General features: G+C 36.9%; 1 protein-coding gene across 9 annotated transcripts in view; it reads right to left on the bottom strand.

Moving 5' to 3' along the window:
• Positions 1-17,514, bottom strand: part of DIDO1 (death inducer-obliterator 1) — an 83,922-nt gene that overhangs the window by 48,173 nt on the left and 18,235 nt on the right. For 4 of the 9 annotated variants that reach the window (XM_034441321.3, XM_087889024.1, XM_034441320.2 and 1 more), the window contains 3 exons: positions 4,170-4,374; positions 2,339-2,437; positions 413-1,286 (listed from right to left, as the gene is read on the bottom strand). In XM_034441321.3, the coding sequence (XP_034297212.2) occupies positions 413-1,286; positions 2,339-2,437; positions 4,170-4,269 (1,073 nt within the window). In that variant the 5' untranslated portion in view covers positions 4,270-4,374. Of the gene's footprint in view, positions 1-412; positions 1,287-2,338; positions 2,438-4,070; positions 4,375-5,316; positions 5,521-17,514 lie in introns of those variants that run through there. The other 5 variants (XM_087889028.1, XM_087889025.1, XM_087889026.1 and 2 more) reach the window with 3 other exon arrangements.

The following is a 17,514-nucleotide window of genomic DNA, read 5'->3' as shown; positions in this document are numbered from 1 at the left end:
TATATATACCCCATAGGAACAAGTGTCCCTACAGCCTTTATTTCCATTTTTGAAGCTAGCTATTTTCCTCTGCCAGTTTTGGCTATGTAGCCCTTTCTGCATTCAATATTTTTGAATTTTTGCTACAATGCAATGAGAAACCAAATTGTTTTTAAAAATGCCCTGTAGTGGCAGTGCATTTTAAAACATGCAATTGTTCTCATACATTTAAATTAATAAGCAGTTGTTTCCATCATCATTTAATTCTCCATTCTCCCCTTTTCTATCAACACTGTCTATAGCATTTGTTGCTAAAAACACTAATATGAAAACTGTCTTTTAATCTTTAATAAAGCATACATTTATAGTAGTTTCTCAAAGTTTACTGGACCGATTTTATGAAATATTTTTGACATTATTTATAAAAGAATACCTGTTGTTGTGAGGCTGTTGACAGATACAATAAAGCGTACTGGGGTCGTACACTTCTGCTTCTGATTTGCCCTTTCTGCGTTCTCCAAGTTCATCGGCGATCTGTGAAACACATTTTAGCTCTTTCTTAATCTGACCTGCTTCGCTGGTTTCCTTGGAGACAGATCCTTGTTCTCCAGCCTCAGCATTATCTGTAGCTCCTGGTTCTTGCTTTACAGTTATTTCATGCTTAATTTGGCTGCTAGTCTGGACATCAGCTGTCTCAGCAGGAATTTGTTCTGGATGTTTCTTCCTGAGTTGATTCTGTATCTCTTTCAGAGTTAGCTCTGAGGGCTTCTCTTCTACCCGTTTCTCTCGCAGACGGTTCTGTAACTCTTTCAACGTTAACCCATCGCTATCGCTGCCAGATGTATCTTCCTCATTGTCTTCCTCGTCATGCTCTTTAGCACTTCTTCCTTTTCGAGCTGGCTGGCCTTTGCCGTCATTAGAACGGTTCTTTTGAGTTACATTTTTTATATCGGGCATGCTATCCACACTCCCTTCGGAAGCAGTTTCGACATCGGTAACATGGCAAGAAGCTGGCTCGTTGAAGTCATCAAGAGCTGTGGGAAGATTCTTCCGTCCTCTGCGCCTCACGGTCGTAAGAAATTCTTCCACCCGTTCGGTACGCTTGGGCTGTCGTCCGCTACGCCGAAGAGCCAGGCTTTGCTGCTGAGGAGATACTTGTTCAGCAATGTCCATGTCGGCATCTCCTAAGCATTCCCTCTTTGCAATAGTAGTCCTACGAAACCCCCATGTTTTCTTGAACTCCTTGCTAGTGGGTTTCACAGTTTTTTGTTCATCCTCATTGCATTGTTCATCTTTGTCATCCACAGCTAACAAAGGGGAAAGAATTATGTCTTTTATAAAGATCAAAATTCTGAAATATAGTATCACTTCCATAAGCAATAGCACCCTGGGAAAAATATGGAATACTGCCAAGTATGCTGTGTCAAAATGCTTTTAGGGGCACAATACATAGCCTCACTTCACTTGTACTGTACAAAGCTAAATATAACTTCTTATCCCATCAATAGAAAAACAGGTAGTCCTCGACTTACAACAGTTCATTTAGTGACTGTTTGAAGTTACAACGGCACTAGAAAAAGTGACTTATGACCATTTTTCATACTTATGATCTTTGCAGCGTCCCCAGGGTCACGTGATTTACACTTGGATGCTTGGCAACTGGTTCATATTTATGACGGTTGCATTGTCATGTGATCACATTTTGCAACCTTCTGTCAAGCAAAGTCAATGTGGGAAGCCAGATTCACTTAACTACTGCAGTGATTCAATTAACAAATGTGGCAAGGAAAGTCATGACATGGGACAAAACTGACTTAACAAATCTCTCACTTAGCAACATAAATTCTGGGCTCAATTGTGGTCTATAAGTCGAGGACTACCTGTACATCTTTGAAAAATTCAGCTACCTGTCCCCATTCTAATGTCTTTTTAAAGGACAGAATTTGATTACTGGTAAGGGAGGGGGATATTTCTGATTCTTGATGCCTGTGTACACAACCTGAAGCCTCATCATCCTTGTCAGCAGGGAAAGTGCAGTCACATTACCACAAGCATAGTCATAATATTATAGCAGTTGACTGTCCTGGCAATAACGATCAAGAAAACATGAAGGGAAAATGGCTGATGCTGTTGTACGACTATGTCCAAGTCAGCTTCTGAATTATAAATTCAGAGGTGGAGCTAAACTCGTGTGTTCCCCTAGAAAGAATAGCTACTCCAAAATACTAGAATCCAACCCCTTGAGTTCATCAAAAGCTGCCAATGCAGTAGTGCAATTTGGACCTTTGCAGCCTAAGCAAAATAGTGGGAATGATGCTTTGCTTCTATTAAATTTACTTCCCTAAATAAAATAATTTACCAAGAGAAGAATTTTCCATGTTAGACTGAGACTCCAGTGTCATAGATTCCAAACTGTCTTCTTCCATAGTACTGATATTACTGTTCCAAAAAGTCACCTCTGAAAACAGATAAAAAGTAATGATAAGCATGTATGGATGTTTGTGTGTGAGCACATGCCTTCAAGTCATTGGTGACTCCTGGCAACTGCCTGGAGAAGCCCCGGTAGTTTTCTTGGCAAGATTTCAGAGGTGGTTTGCCACCACCTCCTTACTAGGCCTGAAAAAATGTGACTAACCCAATGTCATCCAGCTGACATAAATGTAATTCTGATACAGCCTCCCTCACTAAATTTCATTTTAAACAGCAGATTAACTATGCAAGCATTTTAGTGCCTCATTCATTATGTCTATTAGAAAGATCCAATTCTTAAATAATTGGTCTGTTATTAGAGCTTTTCGCTGATAAGCTCATTCGTTATCAAATGATCTGGAATATTTACAGCTTGTCTTTCAAGGCAACAAGATCTGCATGAACAGGAGGTGGGCTACAGTAAATATACTGTGAAAGAAACACACATAACAAAAACATATATTCATTGAAAAACAACGTCTTACATCTGCATTCTCTCTCCTCTCATAAAATTATCAGAAATATCGAAGATGATTTAATCATACTTGATAACCTGCAGCTTCCAGTCATCCCTACTCTCTCAAAGGTTCTGGCTTCACTCTAGTTTTCTAATAAATATTTAGCAATGTATTTCCTTACTTTACCATAATCTCTGCTTTTGTCTGATATGGGCATAATTGCTCCTAACAGAAAAATCTCTCCAAATTCATGATACCACCCAATCAGATTTCAGACTCTTTTCTACTTGTGACATAGTTCTGTTATATCCCCTTATCTGCAGAGCTCCCCTTATCCAGAACACCAGGTGGTGACCTATGGTTTGTGAGATGAATGTGGTCCATCACTCATGATTATCTGACTCATAGTTGCAAAAAGAAATATATTCCTCTGGCCTGCAAGGGAGAGAAAGAATGCCACCACCTCCACATGTGACCATTTGGGCGACAGCTTCACCTTGGCACAGGCAGGGCAATAAGTCCCCTGGAAATGGGTGGTGGCATCATGGTTTCTGGCCTAAAGACAAGAAGCTAACTGATCCCTGCAGTACACTTTGCATTGCTGAACTCTAGTCCTTTATCCTGTGACCAAGTCATAATGAAAGGTATGACTGCCCTTGGAAGCAGATGGAAATCATTATGCTAATAATAGTTTGATAATATCAAAGTGCCTAATCTTGCATTAGCAGACCTAGGGTAGCAATGCTATGCATTAATCCTACCCAAGATTTTGAAGAATGATTTTTGCCCTATAATAGAGTAGGTTCAATGGCCCTTGATGCTAGAAGCACCGAATACTGAAACCAGAAGGGATATAAGTTGTCTTGTTCACAATAAGAGTTCACATCCAACTTTTCTACAGCTTTCCAACTTTTCTACAGCTTTTACCAATGCCATCTCAGAAAACAGCTTTTCTCCTTTCAGTTTACAACATTGCTAACCCATAAATAAAGCAGTATGCTACCCTTTCTCTCCCAATATGTCAATCGTTTGTCCTCAGGTAGCCCTTGGTGAAATTTAAAATCTCCAATTTGATTTAATGTCACACCGCAATTTCTGAAGAAAAAGAAGGGTGTGGTACAGTATATCACAACATGCAATTGACATTTTAATGGAAGGGTTTACCTTTGAAGGCGAAGAAAGGTTAACAGTACAGACGAATCCCGTCTCCAGAATAAGCAAGAGAAATAGAAGAGTCTTCACTATCCTCTAAATGCTTTTTACCTGACACAGCATTAGAGGTTGCTGGAATTAGTTCTTCCTGTCCACTTAAGCCAAGGGAGGAATCACAGGAGGGCAGAAGTAAATCAGAGTCATTCAGCATAATCCCAACAACAGACGCTATTCTGGGGAAGCCAATAGAGTAATGGTCATCTGGATGCCATCCTGAAGACTCTGAAACCAGCAATGCTCCACTCGATACAGCTGCCTGTTATAGGAAAATTTATTTATAGTTTTCTTCACCTAAATTACTGTTTAAGTTAGAAAACTAGGTATTAAAACTTTCATCAGTAAGCTTAAAAGTTAATTTAATCACACTACAAAGCAATGTGGGATCTAATACATATTAAGCATTTTATTAGGCTGTAAGAATCACCAAGTCTTTTTTATCACTAATTTACGGAACCAAAGCAAAGTAATACACATAAAATTCATGTTTACTCTGTTCAGTAAATGATTCTCTGTTCCTGAGAATTTGCAATTACTGTTGGATTTCTTATTTCTAAACATTTGTTTATATGGCACCAGCTATCTACCTCTTTGCTCCCCCCAGCTATTATTAAAGTAAATGTGGTATTTCCCAACTGACAAATCCCAGCTACCACAAAATCAAAAGTCTGAACATTCTAATCCATTTCCCTTAAAGGGGCAGCACAGGAAACGTTCTGCTATTGACTTTTGGTATTCACAGAAAACTAGCCACATTTTATACAATACCCTGACTTTTGTATCTTTCTACAATAGCTATTGAACAACACCCTTAGTTATTACATGCAAACCCCTCAAACAACTACTTATATCCTGTCTCTGAAATCATGTTTCTCTTTTATTTGTAATATCTTAGTTGCCATCTGCGTGCAAAAACACTGAAGAGTCTGTAAAATTAGCCCAATTATATTCCACAACTTGCTTATTATCCAGTAACTATCCAGTAACATGTCCCTACATGTAAAATGTCTTTTGTCAGTTAAAACAATAATTTTCCTCTATTCGTGTAAATCTTTTTCCACATTAAAATGTGCTACATTATGAATACATCCAGATTAACACTTATCACGGAAGGCTTTCTAGATATTATGAAAATTAAGTCAATAGAGAAAAGACAGGATGCTCTTGCGAATCCTGAAAACAACATTGAGGTACTGGATACCTTCACTAAACTGCCTTGTGGTCCACTGCTTGAAGCAGTAACTACATCCCAGGAACCAGAGGTTGATGTCTGAAGAGATTCTGAGCTTAAAGAGCTTCTTTCCACGATGCTGCTCTGTAATAACCTCTCAATCTCCCTGTTAAGAATCTCCAACTCATCACACATCATGCAATTTTAAAAGATCTGCCAGAAGAAGAGGGAAAAATTGGCTAATCATTTCTTGTTTGATTCACACACACGCATACGCACACAAACCTTTAGTTATAAAAGTCTATTCATGTTTCCACAAAGAGGCACCTTAAACATTATATGCAATCCGGAAAGAATCAATGGAATTTAAAGCTATTTATGCTAAGAAATCTACCCGTTATTGTACTTACATCCCTAACGCGCCTTGGTCTGAATAAAAACTAGCATCCAGAACAGCTAGCAAACAGTGAATTTTTGACTCCTTTTTGGAGCAATGGAGAAAAAAAAGGTTCTGCCTCCATCTCTCCCATCAAAACTTGGAATGCAAGAAAAACTCCAGCACACAAAAGCCTCCCCGTTTCCCATTTAGTAACTCATTCCTGAAACATGTATTAAAAGAGAAAACAATTAATGGGAGGCCAATCCTGATTACCCTTTCCTTCCCCAACTGCTTCTGCTTGTGTTGTTAGAAAAACAGGACTGTGAAATTCCATGGAGGATAAAGGACTACACCCATGTTTGAATCTAATTAATTCAGGTGGCATGGCAACCTTGTGGACTTCTGTTTTAATTAGTGTTGTATGAAATTCATTTTTAAAATCACACTTCAGCAACTGTAGAAGTAGATATGAAAGATATGAAAGTAGATATGTTGGCTGTCTAGAACATGGGAAACTTACTCCAGTTGAACCTAATTAATGTTTTGCAAAAATAAATGTACATTCATCTTTTTCTAGTGAAGTATTTCACTCATGTATTCCAATTTGTATCACCATAGAAATATATGACACAATGCAGTAGTGTCTGAGTGGCATTGCTGCTTTGAAATGTCAGTTATTTCAGCCAATGTTCATTCTATTTGGGCCTGCTTTTGAATTTGTCATATTAGCCAATTCTTTTTAAAAAGAGCCACTCATACTTACAGAATTGTAACTTATGGCAGACAAATATTTTTATAATGAAACATTTAATATTTTGATATTTACTTAAATATTTAATATTTTGGAGGACCAGACTGGGGTGGATGGGGGTGTCAGCTGTGGTACATGTACATAGCCAGGATTTTTTGCTGGAGGCCAAGAGAAAATTTGAATGTTTCTTTATTTTTCCTTTAATTACCCTGAGCCTATAACAAAGTATATGTTATGTCAGGCCTGGAAGCCATCTTTTGCATTGGACCTTCAGGCCTGCCACATTTACTGCTGTGGGAAATTGGGAGGGGGGATGGTATGGAGCTGGGGAGATATATAGCCATAATAACATTCCTTTCTCTGGGTGTCAAGGACATCCTGCCCTGCAACTAGAGAGGGAGGCATCTCCAGTTGGAATGGTGCGTTGATTGGGTCATGTGATGGACATGTTAGAGTGCTGGGCAGGGATTTGGATTTTCATTTGGGTGGGGAAAACCTGGAAGCCTTCTGATTCGGGTTTTCCCAGATGTGCCAATATGACATCTCTAATAAAATGGAACTTTTGAGGAACTTCGAGCCTCAAAGTCTTTTTTCACTGGGAACCCTAACATGCTATAGTTTTTGAATATCACTTGCCTCAAAATAGCGGAAAGCCATGGAAGGAATTGCTCTGTATATTCACCCTTAACTTAATAGTTTGATTTCATAAATGACACTGGTTGATATGCCTTACTGAACTGAACCAATCATGTTTGCTCCCAAATTTTGCTAATTTAATAATAATAACACAAAAGCTATCTTTTTGTCACATTATCATGATAAATCTGATTTGCTTCAAATGCTAGAAATGTTTACTCAATTTGAAATGTTCTTTAATTGCTATTATTTATGTCTGTATTTTTCCTAAAATCAGCCAGGATCTTAAGAGTTATATGCACCCAAGAACAGTGCGTACAGAAAAATTCCTGCATTCAACCATTTCTAAATTGTGTAGTTGAAAGCCTGTTGGGTCTTACAATTTCCAATATCCCTGGGCCATGCTGAGTACAGTTGACAAAAATTTCAAATTAAGACAATCAGCAGGCCCTGAAGTGGGCAAGTCAAGATATAAAATGTTAAAGAGCAATCACGAAATGGCAAGGTGAAGCAATATATTAAAGGCTAAAATCAAAGGCAGATGAAACAGACTGATTCTGGACAAGATTTTTAAAACTACCACTAGCATTATATGTTATGAAGAGTAAATACTGCATCTTCAGCTTCAAGAAATCAGGACATGAGTGTTTTATTGGGAGCATCTGGAAGAAGACAGCAGCCTTGGCTGACCTGCCTCCCCCTTTTCTCTTCCATTTTGCAGCTGACAAGCAATAAAATGCTAGGGAGAGCATGATTTCTCTATGTTTTCTACACAGCCACAGATTAAAACTATACCCAGTACTGTATTTCTATTAACAATGTTTTCATCAAATGTAATTTCAAGATAATCATACTTAAACATACTTAAAATCTGGTTGGTTTGAAAACTGTAGTTAGTTAAGCGCAAGACTGCATATACGGGTAGTCCTCCACTTACAACAGTTCATTTAGTGAACCTTCAAATTTACAAAGGCACTGGCAAAAGTGATTTATGACAGTTTTTCCACACTTACAAACGTTGCAGCATCCCTATGGCCATGTGACCAAAATTCAGACACTTGGCAACGGACACATGTTTATGATGGTTGCAGTGTCTCAGGGTCATGGCATCCCTTTTGTGAACTTCTGACAGGCAAAATCAATGGGGAAGCCATGTTACTATTAACAACTGTAGTGTTTCACTTAACAACTTTGGCAAGAAAAGGTCTTAAAATGGGGCAAATCTCACTTAGCCACAGAAATTTTGGGCTCAATTATGGTCGTAAGTCGAAGACTACCTGTACATAACAAAATGTTAACAGCTTTTTCCAGCCAAACAGCTTTTTCCAGCCTCTTTCTTATACTGTACCACAGCCTCATTTTAAAGCATGTCTCAATTTTGATAATTCTTTCTAGCATTGGAGAATAGGATAAAACATAATGTTCAAGGCACAACCTAGGGTACAATTATTTATGTCTTTTTTAATATAAAAACTATTATTTTTGGAAGTATCCGATACATTACATTGTTCAACGTGAATATGATTTATTTATCTATTTATTTATTAGATTTACTTCAGAGTGACTCCAGAATGGCTGTTGGTGGCTTATACTATAGATAGAAGAGTAATAATAGGCAGAAGAAACCATTCAAGTCAAGACAAATGAACTCCAAATACTACACAAAATATACCGGTCAGCTCAACAGCCCCTCCCCCTTTGCTAAGCCTGGAAAAAGAGTCAGGTTTTTAAATATTTCCAGAGCACTATTAGGGAAGACTATAGATTTCTGGGGTGATGGTATTCCAAGGTATCGCAACAGAGACAACATATGCCTGGACCCTGATATGTGGCACAGTTTAATGGAAGGTGTGCACAGGCAGCACACTAATTCATCCTGATCCCCATGGAAAGATCTGGTATTAAATTATCAATATAAAAAGAATGACTTCCAGAAATGCTGAACTACAGGTACCATAACTGACACCCAGAAACAATCCAATACATGGAAGGTCACTTGCTGTAAATAATAGACCAATACAACGGTAATAAAAACTACTTTAATCATAAAAAGAAGTCACTCTGATTACAGTTTTTCACTAAACCTAGCATCTGTAATACTCTACATTTTATTGTAAATACCAATAGCATATATTTTATGTTGCCTACATATATTATATTAAGCAACGTGGCCTTTCAAAACTATTGGTTTTTCTGGATTTGCAAATATTAGATATTTGTCATCAGGGTGGATTTGATTTAAATCAAGTTGATTTAAATCACGATTTAAATCACTAGTAAAAAGGCTTGATTTAAATCAACTCGATTTAAATCATAATTTTTAAAGAGCAACTGTCATCTCTGCTACTCCTTTGACCCACTGTTGACTCACCGATAGTCCCAGTGTTGCAGAATATACAGCCTCGTGCTACATAACTAAGCTCCATTTCATGCTGAATAAACTAAATTATTTATGTATCTTAAATAGAAAACTATCTTACGATAGATTTTTACCCAAAAGTTTTTTATTAAAATAAATTCAATAAAAATCAAAAAAATCCGATTTTTTTTTAAAAAAATCATTGATTTTTATTCACCCTGTTTGTCATATAACCATTTCAATATTATTTAAAATTAAATACTGCAGCTGAAATTATATGTGGACTCTGAGGTTCATACAAGAACATAGTGACCAATGGAAAAAAATTGGTTTTCAAATTCCTAAGTGTCTATGAAGAACTCAATATATCAATTCAAAGAAGACTGAACAAGTCAAACAAAGCAACTCCCTTTGCCAATCTTTTGCTACTTATTCTAGTAACGCACTGGTTAAAATGCAGTATTGCAGGCTAACTCTGCCCCCAGTCTGGAGTTAGATTCTGACAGGCTCAATGTTGACTCGGCCTTCCATCCTTCCAATTCAGTAAAGTAAGGACCCAGATTGTTGGGGGCAATATGCTATCATTGTAAACAGCTCAGAGTGTGTTGTAAAGCACTATGGGGTGATATAAGTCTAAGTGCTATTGCTGTGCTATTCCACAGTAACAGTAACAACAAATAAACATAGAAAGATCAATCTTTTGGGTAGCCAAAGAGAGGCATGGTTAGGCTGCTTACTTACATCTCTCTTCCACTCAAAATTTCAAAAAATAATTTCCTCTCCAACTGGGAAAGCAGAGAGAAAATTTGGCAGACTTTATCCAATAAATATATAAAGTACGGAGATATTAAATGGGTTATTGGAATGCATCATGTAGACAATGAAGGAGTCATCTTTTAAAAATGGAAGGCTAGGAATAAGGGATTAAATGCATATGTATCAAATGCAAAAGAACGAATGTTTGTTATACAGGAATTCAAATAAAAAACCTTGCACTAAAAATGAAATATTATTAATTTGGTTACCAAGAGTAATTGTAACTGAATGTAACACCCAAATCCAGAATTAAGTAAGTAAAAGTGCAAGATGGCAGCCATACTGATTTAAAAAGAAGTAAATAGAACTGAATAAGGTCCTCTGATAGTCTAATTTTTAACATTCTCTTAATAATTGATAGTGCTACAACACCTGACACATAACAGAAACTATTGTAAGAAGCATACCTCCAAAATGACTGTATGGAAACATGAGGGGAAAATGTCTCCAAACCAGGGTGAATTTGATTTAAATCGAGTTGATTTAAATCACAATTTAAATCATGATTTAAATCACTAGTAAAAAGGCTTGATTTAAATCATAATTTTTAAAGAGCAACTGTCATCTCTGCTACTCCTTTGACCCACTGTTGACTCACCGATAGTCCCAGTGTTGCAGAATATACAGCCTCATGCTACATAACTAAGCTCCATTTCATGCTGAATAAACTAAATTATTTATGTATCTTAAATAGAAAACTATCTTACGATAGATTTTTACCCAAAAGTTTTTTATTAAAATAAATTCAATAAAAATCAAAAAAATCCGATTTAAATAAAAAAAATCTGATTTTTTTGATTTTTTAAAAAAAATCATTGATTTTTATCCACCCTGCTCCAAACTCATAGATGGGAAACACTTTTTTCAGAAGCAACTAAAATGACAGAGACTTTTCAGATTCCAGATTCTTTCTCATGCACATGAATTAGAAGAGTGATTACATGAATTATCTCTTAACACCAGTTATTCTGAAAGTACATGGTCTGTATAGCATTATGGCAATATTTTGTCTCTGTACAAAGTATTCTTTAAAACTGGCAAGAACAGGTGAGAGTAATAGCAATGCTCCTGAGCATCAATGCAACTAACACAAATTCATGCAGAATCAGTTTGATAATATAACCATTGTAGTTTAGCTCTCTATATTTAAATATTAAGAAATAAGACAATATGATTGGCCAGAAAGAAACCGGAGTCAAGTTATATCAAAACTAGAAGTGATGTAAAATAATACGGGAAAATATCACAATAAGAATAAAAAGACAGCCATACGGGTCCATGAAAAATCTTTAACATTAACATGTTTTTCAACCAAAATGGTCATGGTATGAACAGTTGAGTTCTTCTTAAATGAGGGAGGGAGGGGGAGGGGGAGAGAGAGAGAGAGGGAGGGAGGGAGGGGGGAGGAAAGAGACTAGAATAGCATAATTACCATATATATAGGTCACTGCTTTCTGAAGTCTCAAAGAAATGAAATTAATATGAGAACAACAAACCTGGAACCAAAACTTGTTAAGTAAGGTTGGATTATGCTCTAGCCTTTTAATAAAGCTTCCTTGATCTACACTGGTCTTTAGAATCCTAAAAAGATAGTCCACTTCTGAGCAAAAGACACTGTAATTGATTTTGACTCTTCTGGTCTATTTTGTTCCTCATAGTACTGCCAAGTTTCTGCCAAGAACAGGCCAATAAGTACAATTTATTTTTATTTTATTTTATTTTATTTTATTTTATTTTATTTTATTATTTTATTTTATTTTATTTTATTATTGTATTGTATTGTATTGTATTGTATTGTATTGTATTGGATTGGATTGGATTGGATTGGATTGGATTGGATTTATTTATTTATTTATTTATTTATTTATTTATTTATTTTATATGCCGCCCTTCTCCGGAGACTCAGGGCGGTTTACAATGCGTTAAGCAATAGCCTTCATACTTTTGTATATTTTATACAAAGTCAGCTTATTGCCCCCACAAACCGGGTCCTCATTTTACCCACCTTAGAAAGAATGGAAGGCTGAGTTGACCTTGAGCCTGGTGAGAATTGAACTCACAGTAATTGCAGGCAGCTGGATGTTAAATGCTGCCTTAGTAGGAGGCATTAGCCTCCTACGCCACTCAGGCTCCGGATTGTAATACTTACAATCCAAACTTCTTTTTATACACATATCCAGACCCTCTTTCTAGACAATTCCTTGTTCTTCTGGCATAGTATACCTTAACAAAAGGCAGCACTTAGGTGAAATGATCTGGGCTCAGAAGCTAAACTTTATTAGACCAAATCAGAATTTGGAGGAAAGACCCTCATGGAATACAACCATTGCAGGTTAAACCAAGAAATAAAAAAGCAGATGGTGGCTAACCAGATTTACAGAGTTGTCAAGAAAACTCTGATAGTGTCCATGTAATCCCTAGGAGTCAAACGTGACTTAAAGGAGACTGAATGCTTTCTCCAAAATCTAAAGGAAAATAGATACTATTGGAACAAGTGACAAATTTATTAAACCTAAAAAGAAGGGTAGAGGGGATGTTAGAAATTGCCACCAAAAACTTCTAGCAGCCGTTTATTTATAGCTGTAAAATGGAAGTTCCATAAACCATTTCTACCATATAATAAAAACTCGTAATAAAAATTAACTATTTCAGACAATTATAGTTTATCTGGAAAGGAGACTTTGAGACTTTTCTATCTTTGAATTTCAGCATTTTTCTAGAGTCCAATTCCCATTGCAGAATTCTTTACCTAAACATAACTAATTCTTACTTGGAAAGTAAGAGACATGATACTTAAAGGAATTTTTTACAGACTAACCATATAGGTATGTTTAGGTAATAGAGTAAGCATGCATGTAAGGATACACAGCTTCATGCTTATGGAATCCAGCATAATTGTTGAGCTTTCCGCTCCTCCCTCCCCGCATAACTCTAACTTGTTTTCTATCATCATTTTCACACTCCTCTGTTTATCTACCTGTCTCTTTCCTTACCCTTCTTTCTTTCTTGTTTTAAGGTTTCTACTAAAAAGAGGGAAGGGGAATTGTGTGAAAAAGAATGCTTACAAATAATTTTCTGCCTCATTCTTTCCACAAGGGTGAGTAGAAGGAAGACTATTTTAAATTTTTACTTCTCAGTAGCTATATTTCAACTGGCTGTTTACAAGTACAGGCATAATTGGAGAAAAGTTCAGTCAAGCCTCTATTTCAAAATAGACTTCCCAAAAAAAATGGGCTCTAAGGATCTCCAACTAAGTGAGCTACATGTTTTGAAGTCCCACAGTTCCCAGTAATTGGCAATGCTTCCTGGGACTAGTCCAAAATAAGGCGCAGATGTCCTTTTCCCTGCCAGTTAAGAGTTACATCACATTTCCAGATTAAACTTGCCTAGTAGAAAATTACAACAGATAGGTCTCAAACTTCAAGTACAATTTAACCAATCTCATTGCATGAACACTGACAGAGATAAGATTCTGTGGATTAAGCAAAGTTGGATCAAACAAAAAACTTACCACACAAACACTCTGCCACACAATAGGACTACCCCATACATTAAATAATGAAAGCTACATTGCTGTTGTTGGCCTAGAGAAGCAACACCACGGGACCAGAAATCAGCAGTCTACTTTCATTTAAAAAAAAACAACCCTCTTTTGAGGACAGTAACATTCACATTTTGGACAAGGAAGAAAAATGGTTTGAGAGAGGAGTAAAGGAATCTGTTTATGCCAAAATGGAAAATCCTTCCCTCAATAGAGGTGAAGGCCTCAGACACACAACCTTTCCCCCATTTTTTATGCTGCTCTTGCATCAGTCTCCAGGAAAATTAAGACCACCTCACAGGTTCCCCAGGGAGGCCACCCTTAATGACCCACCTAAGAGAAAGAATTTAGGAGTTGGAGCATTTACATCCCAAGGAATCTCTGCCTATTCACCTAAGGAGCCCATCCAGATTAGGTGAGACCTGAAACTTCCCTGGTGGACATATATGGGGTCCCCGTAACCAAGTTGCTCAAACTGAAGTAGTTACTTAGCTAAGCAGCGAAACATTTCAAACCAACAAGAAAAGAAGTCCAGTAGCCTCAACTTCCAGGCTAGACTTAGAGTCTCTTTCAAGAGTTGACCATCAGCAATCTCTCTTTATCATATATAAAAATGACCACTGATCCATTTTTATTAGAAAATAAATAGATCAAGGAAGATCAAATTAAATTGATTTGTCTCACAGATCATCTTTTGCTATACAGTCAGTCCTCAACTTACAACCACAATTGAGCCCAATATTTCTATTGCTAAGCAAGACAGTTGTTAAGTGAGTTGTGTCTCATTTTATGACCTTTTCTCTAGTTGTTTAGTGAATCATTGCAATTCTAAAGCAAATATGGCTTCCCTCCCACCCACCCCCATTGACCTTGCTTGTCAGAAGCCAGCTGGGAAGGTTACAAATGGTGATCATATGATCCTAGGACAGTGCAAGTATCATAAAAAGTTGCCACTTGCCAAGTGCCCAAATTTTGATCACGTGATTATGGGGATGCTGCAATGGTCATAAGTGTGAAAACCAGTCATAACTGACTTTTTTCATTGCTGTTGTAACTTCGAACAGTCCTGAAATGAATGGTTTTAAGTTGAGGACTGCCTGTATAATTTAACTGAGAATGAGAATATAGATATTTGACCAGGATAGGGGTAGTAATGGAGGATGATTTGTCTTTAAATTTAGAGTGTTTTAAAGAACAAACAATAGTGTGGGAGAAACTTGCATACATTGTGGAGGGACAGCAAGAGCCACCCCACCCAAACACCTAACAAGGGAACTGCTAATTCAATAGGGTTCTTTCAGTAGTTGGGGTCCCCCCCCCTTCTGTTCAATTGTGTCTGATTCCTACAGACTGCCTGCAGTTTTGTTGGCAAGATATTTCACAAGTGGTTTGCCACTGCCTACTTCCTAGGCCGAAATAAGCTAGTCCAAAGTCATCAGCTGGTTTTGTGCCCTAGGCAGGAGTAGGGTAGTTTCTACTCTGATTTATTTATAATTTTTATTTATTTTCTATCCTGACTTTATTATTTTTATAACTAACATGAGGCTGTGAACATATACAATACCCCTTCCTCTTCCTATTTTCCTCACCTGTGAGGTGGGTTGGACTGAGAAGAAGGGATTGATCCAAAATCACTCAGATGGCCTAAGATGGGACATAGTTTCCTGGTTTCTACCCTGATGCTTTATTTATTTATTATTTATTTATTTGTTTAAATTTCTATACTGCCCTTCTCCAATATAGGACTCAGGGCGGTGAACAGCTGAAGATAAAAACAAGACATACATACAAAACATACAAAATCTAAAAACTGATTAAAATAATTAAATCTTTTGGCCGTGATTAAAACAGTTCCAATTTAAAATCAGTTTAAAATTTTACTCAAGCCAACCCAGCTAGTTGAAATAAATGGGTTTTCAGGGCCCGACGAAAAATCCGGAGGTCTGTTATTGTACGTAACTCTGGGGGGAGGTTGTTCCAGAGGGTGGGCGCCACCACAGAGAAGGCTCTCCCCCTGGGGGTCGCCAGCCGACATTGTCTGGCGGACGGCACCCTGAGGAGGCCCACTCTGTGTGAGCGTACTGGCCGGTGGGAGGCTATTGGTGGCAGAAGGCGGTCTCGTAAGTACCCCGGCCCTAAACCATGGAGCGCTTTAAAGGTGGTCACCAACACCTTGAAGCGCACCCGGAAGACCACCGGGAGCCAGTGCAGCTCGCGCAGGAGAGGTGTCACATGGGAGCGCCTCATCGCTTTAACCGCTAGACCAAACTAGTTCTCCAGTAAAGTGTACAAGCAAGCAAATCTTAATAGAGTGTACACCCCTCTGAATCTTTTGGATCAGCTCCCATAAACCCAAACCAATATGAACAATATCAAGTAACTATAATGCAAAATGGGGACTGAGGGAAGACAACATGTAGAAGGGTAGTACATTGGACTTAATGACTGACAATTCTTAAAAGCCAAGATCTAGACCATATTATTATAAAAATTGAAAATAGATCTCCTAAAATGGAATTTAGCATCCTAATCTATTGAATAACTTACTTATTTGTTTTTTTTTAAAAAAAGCTGGATTCATACAACACTTACTGCCTGAACATAGTTGGCAAGTTTGTAGCTCATTATTATGTGAACCCAGGAAACAAGGATCACTGAAAACCAAAAGACATATAGGGAATACAGTCAATATGCCTCTTACTTGACAACAAGAGATCTAAAGTTTTGCTTACTCTCACCCTTCCCACATGTTAATGAATTAATTTCAATCTATTCCTGGTCAGTAGGTGAATCAGGAAAATTGTTATACTCCATTTTTAAAAAGCGGCTTAATTATCATCTGATTCTAAATAATCTGATAAAAGAGATAGTTAACACTGGTCTTTTTCACAATGTTTTATATGTAAGATAAATATTAAAACATGAAGAACAAAACATTTTGGCTTTATTTTCTTTAGCTACCCTGAAACAGGCTTCGATGGTAAAAATCTCCATTGAAAAATTTGAGGGGCACAAATCTGCAAAGCTTGGCATTAGTTACAGATGAGATATATGTAGTACTAATTTCCAGATTAAGGCTTTCCACAATTGAAGCATCTAGTCCACATAGCTAGATCATTTATTTGCTAAGTTACTAAATTGTCGCATTTGTAGCGCAATGAATAATGAATTATTAGGACTGAGGATTTTACCTAATTTGGGTAAATGTATGCAAGAAAATAAGAAATCTTTTGGGCTCCTCTATAGAAGTCCTTTACTGTTCATTACATTGCTAAATATATACACGTAGATTTGGTCCAGTCTCTTGATTTGAAATGAGAAATCATCTCTGGTGGGACATATTGTGAATAAAAGAACTACATGACCTGTATATTATCTCAAAGAAACAACTATATTAAAGAGTACCAGGACTGAATCTTTAAAAAAAACAAACAAACAAACCTCAGCCCGTTACATAATTGAATTGAATTATTGAAGGTAATTGCCACGGTATTTTATATATAGGATACATAGTGTATTTTAAAAATCATAAATCTGTAATTTGACAAAAAGTCTAGAGTAGCCGTTGTAAAACATTTAACTCCAGAATTATCAAAGTTTTAGCAGATTATTCATTGCGTGGTTCTTGATAATCTCTAAACTTGGTTGTTTTCATATTCTGTTGTAGTTTACCCATGTCCAATTACTGTCCTGAAGTTTCAACAACAAAAAACAATATTTATTGTTTTTAATATTATAAAAATTGT

The sequence above is a fragment of the Pantherophis guttatus genome, chromosome 3 (assembly GCF_059756535.1).
Source record: "Pantherophis guttatus breed Tessera chromosome 3, ASM5975653v1, whole genome shotgun sequence".
In the NCBI taxonomy this organism is placed as follows: Eukaryota; Metazoa; Chordata; class Lepidosauria; order Squamata; family Colubridae; genus Pantherophis; species Pantherophis guttatus.
This window is presented reverse-complemented; position numbering and strand designations above follow the sequence as displayed.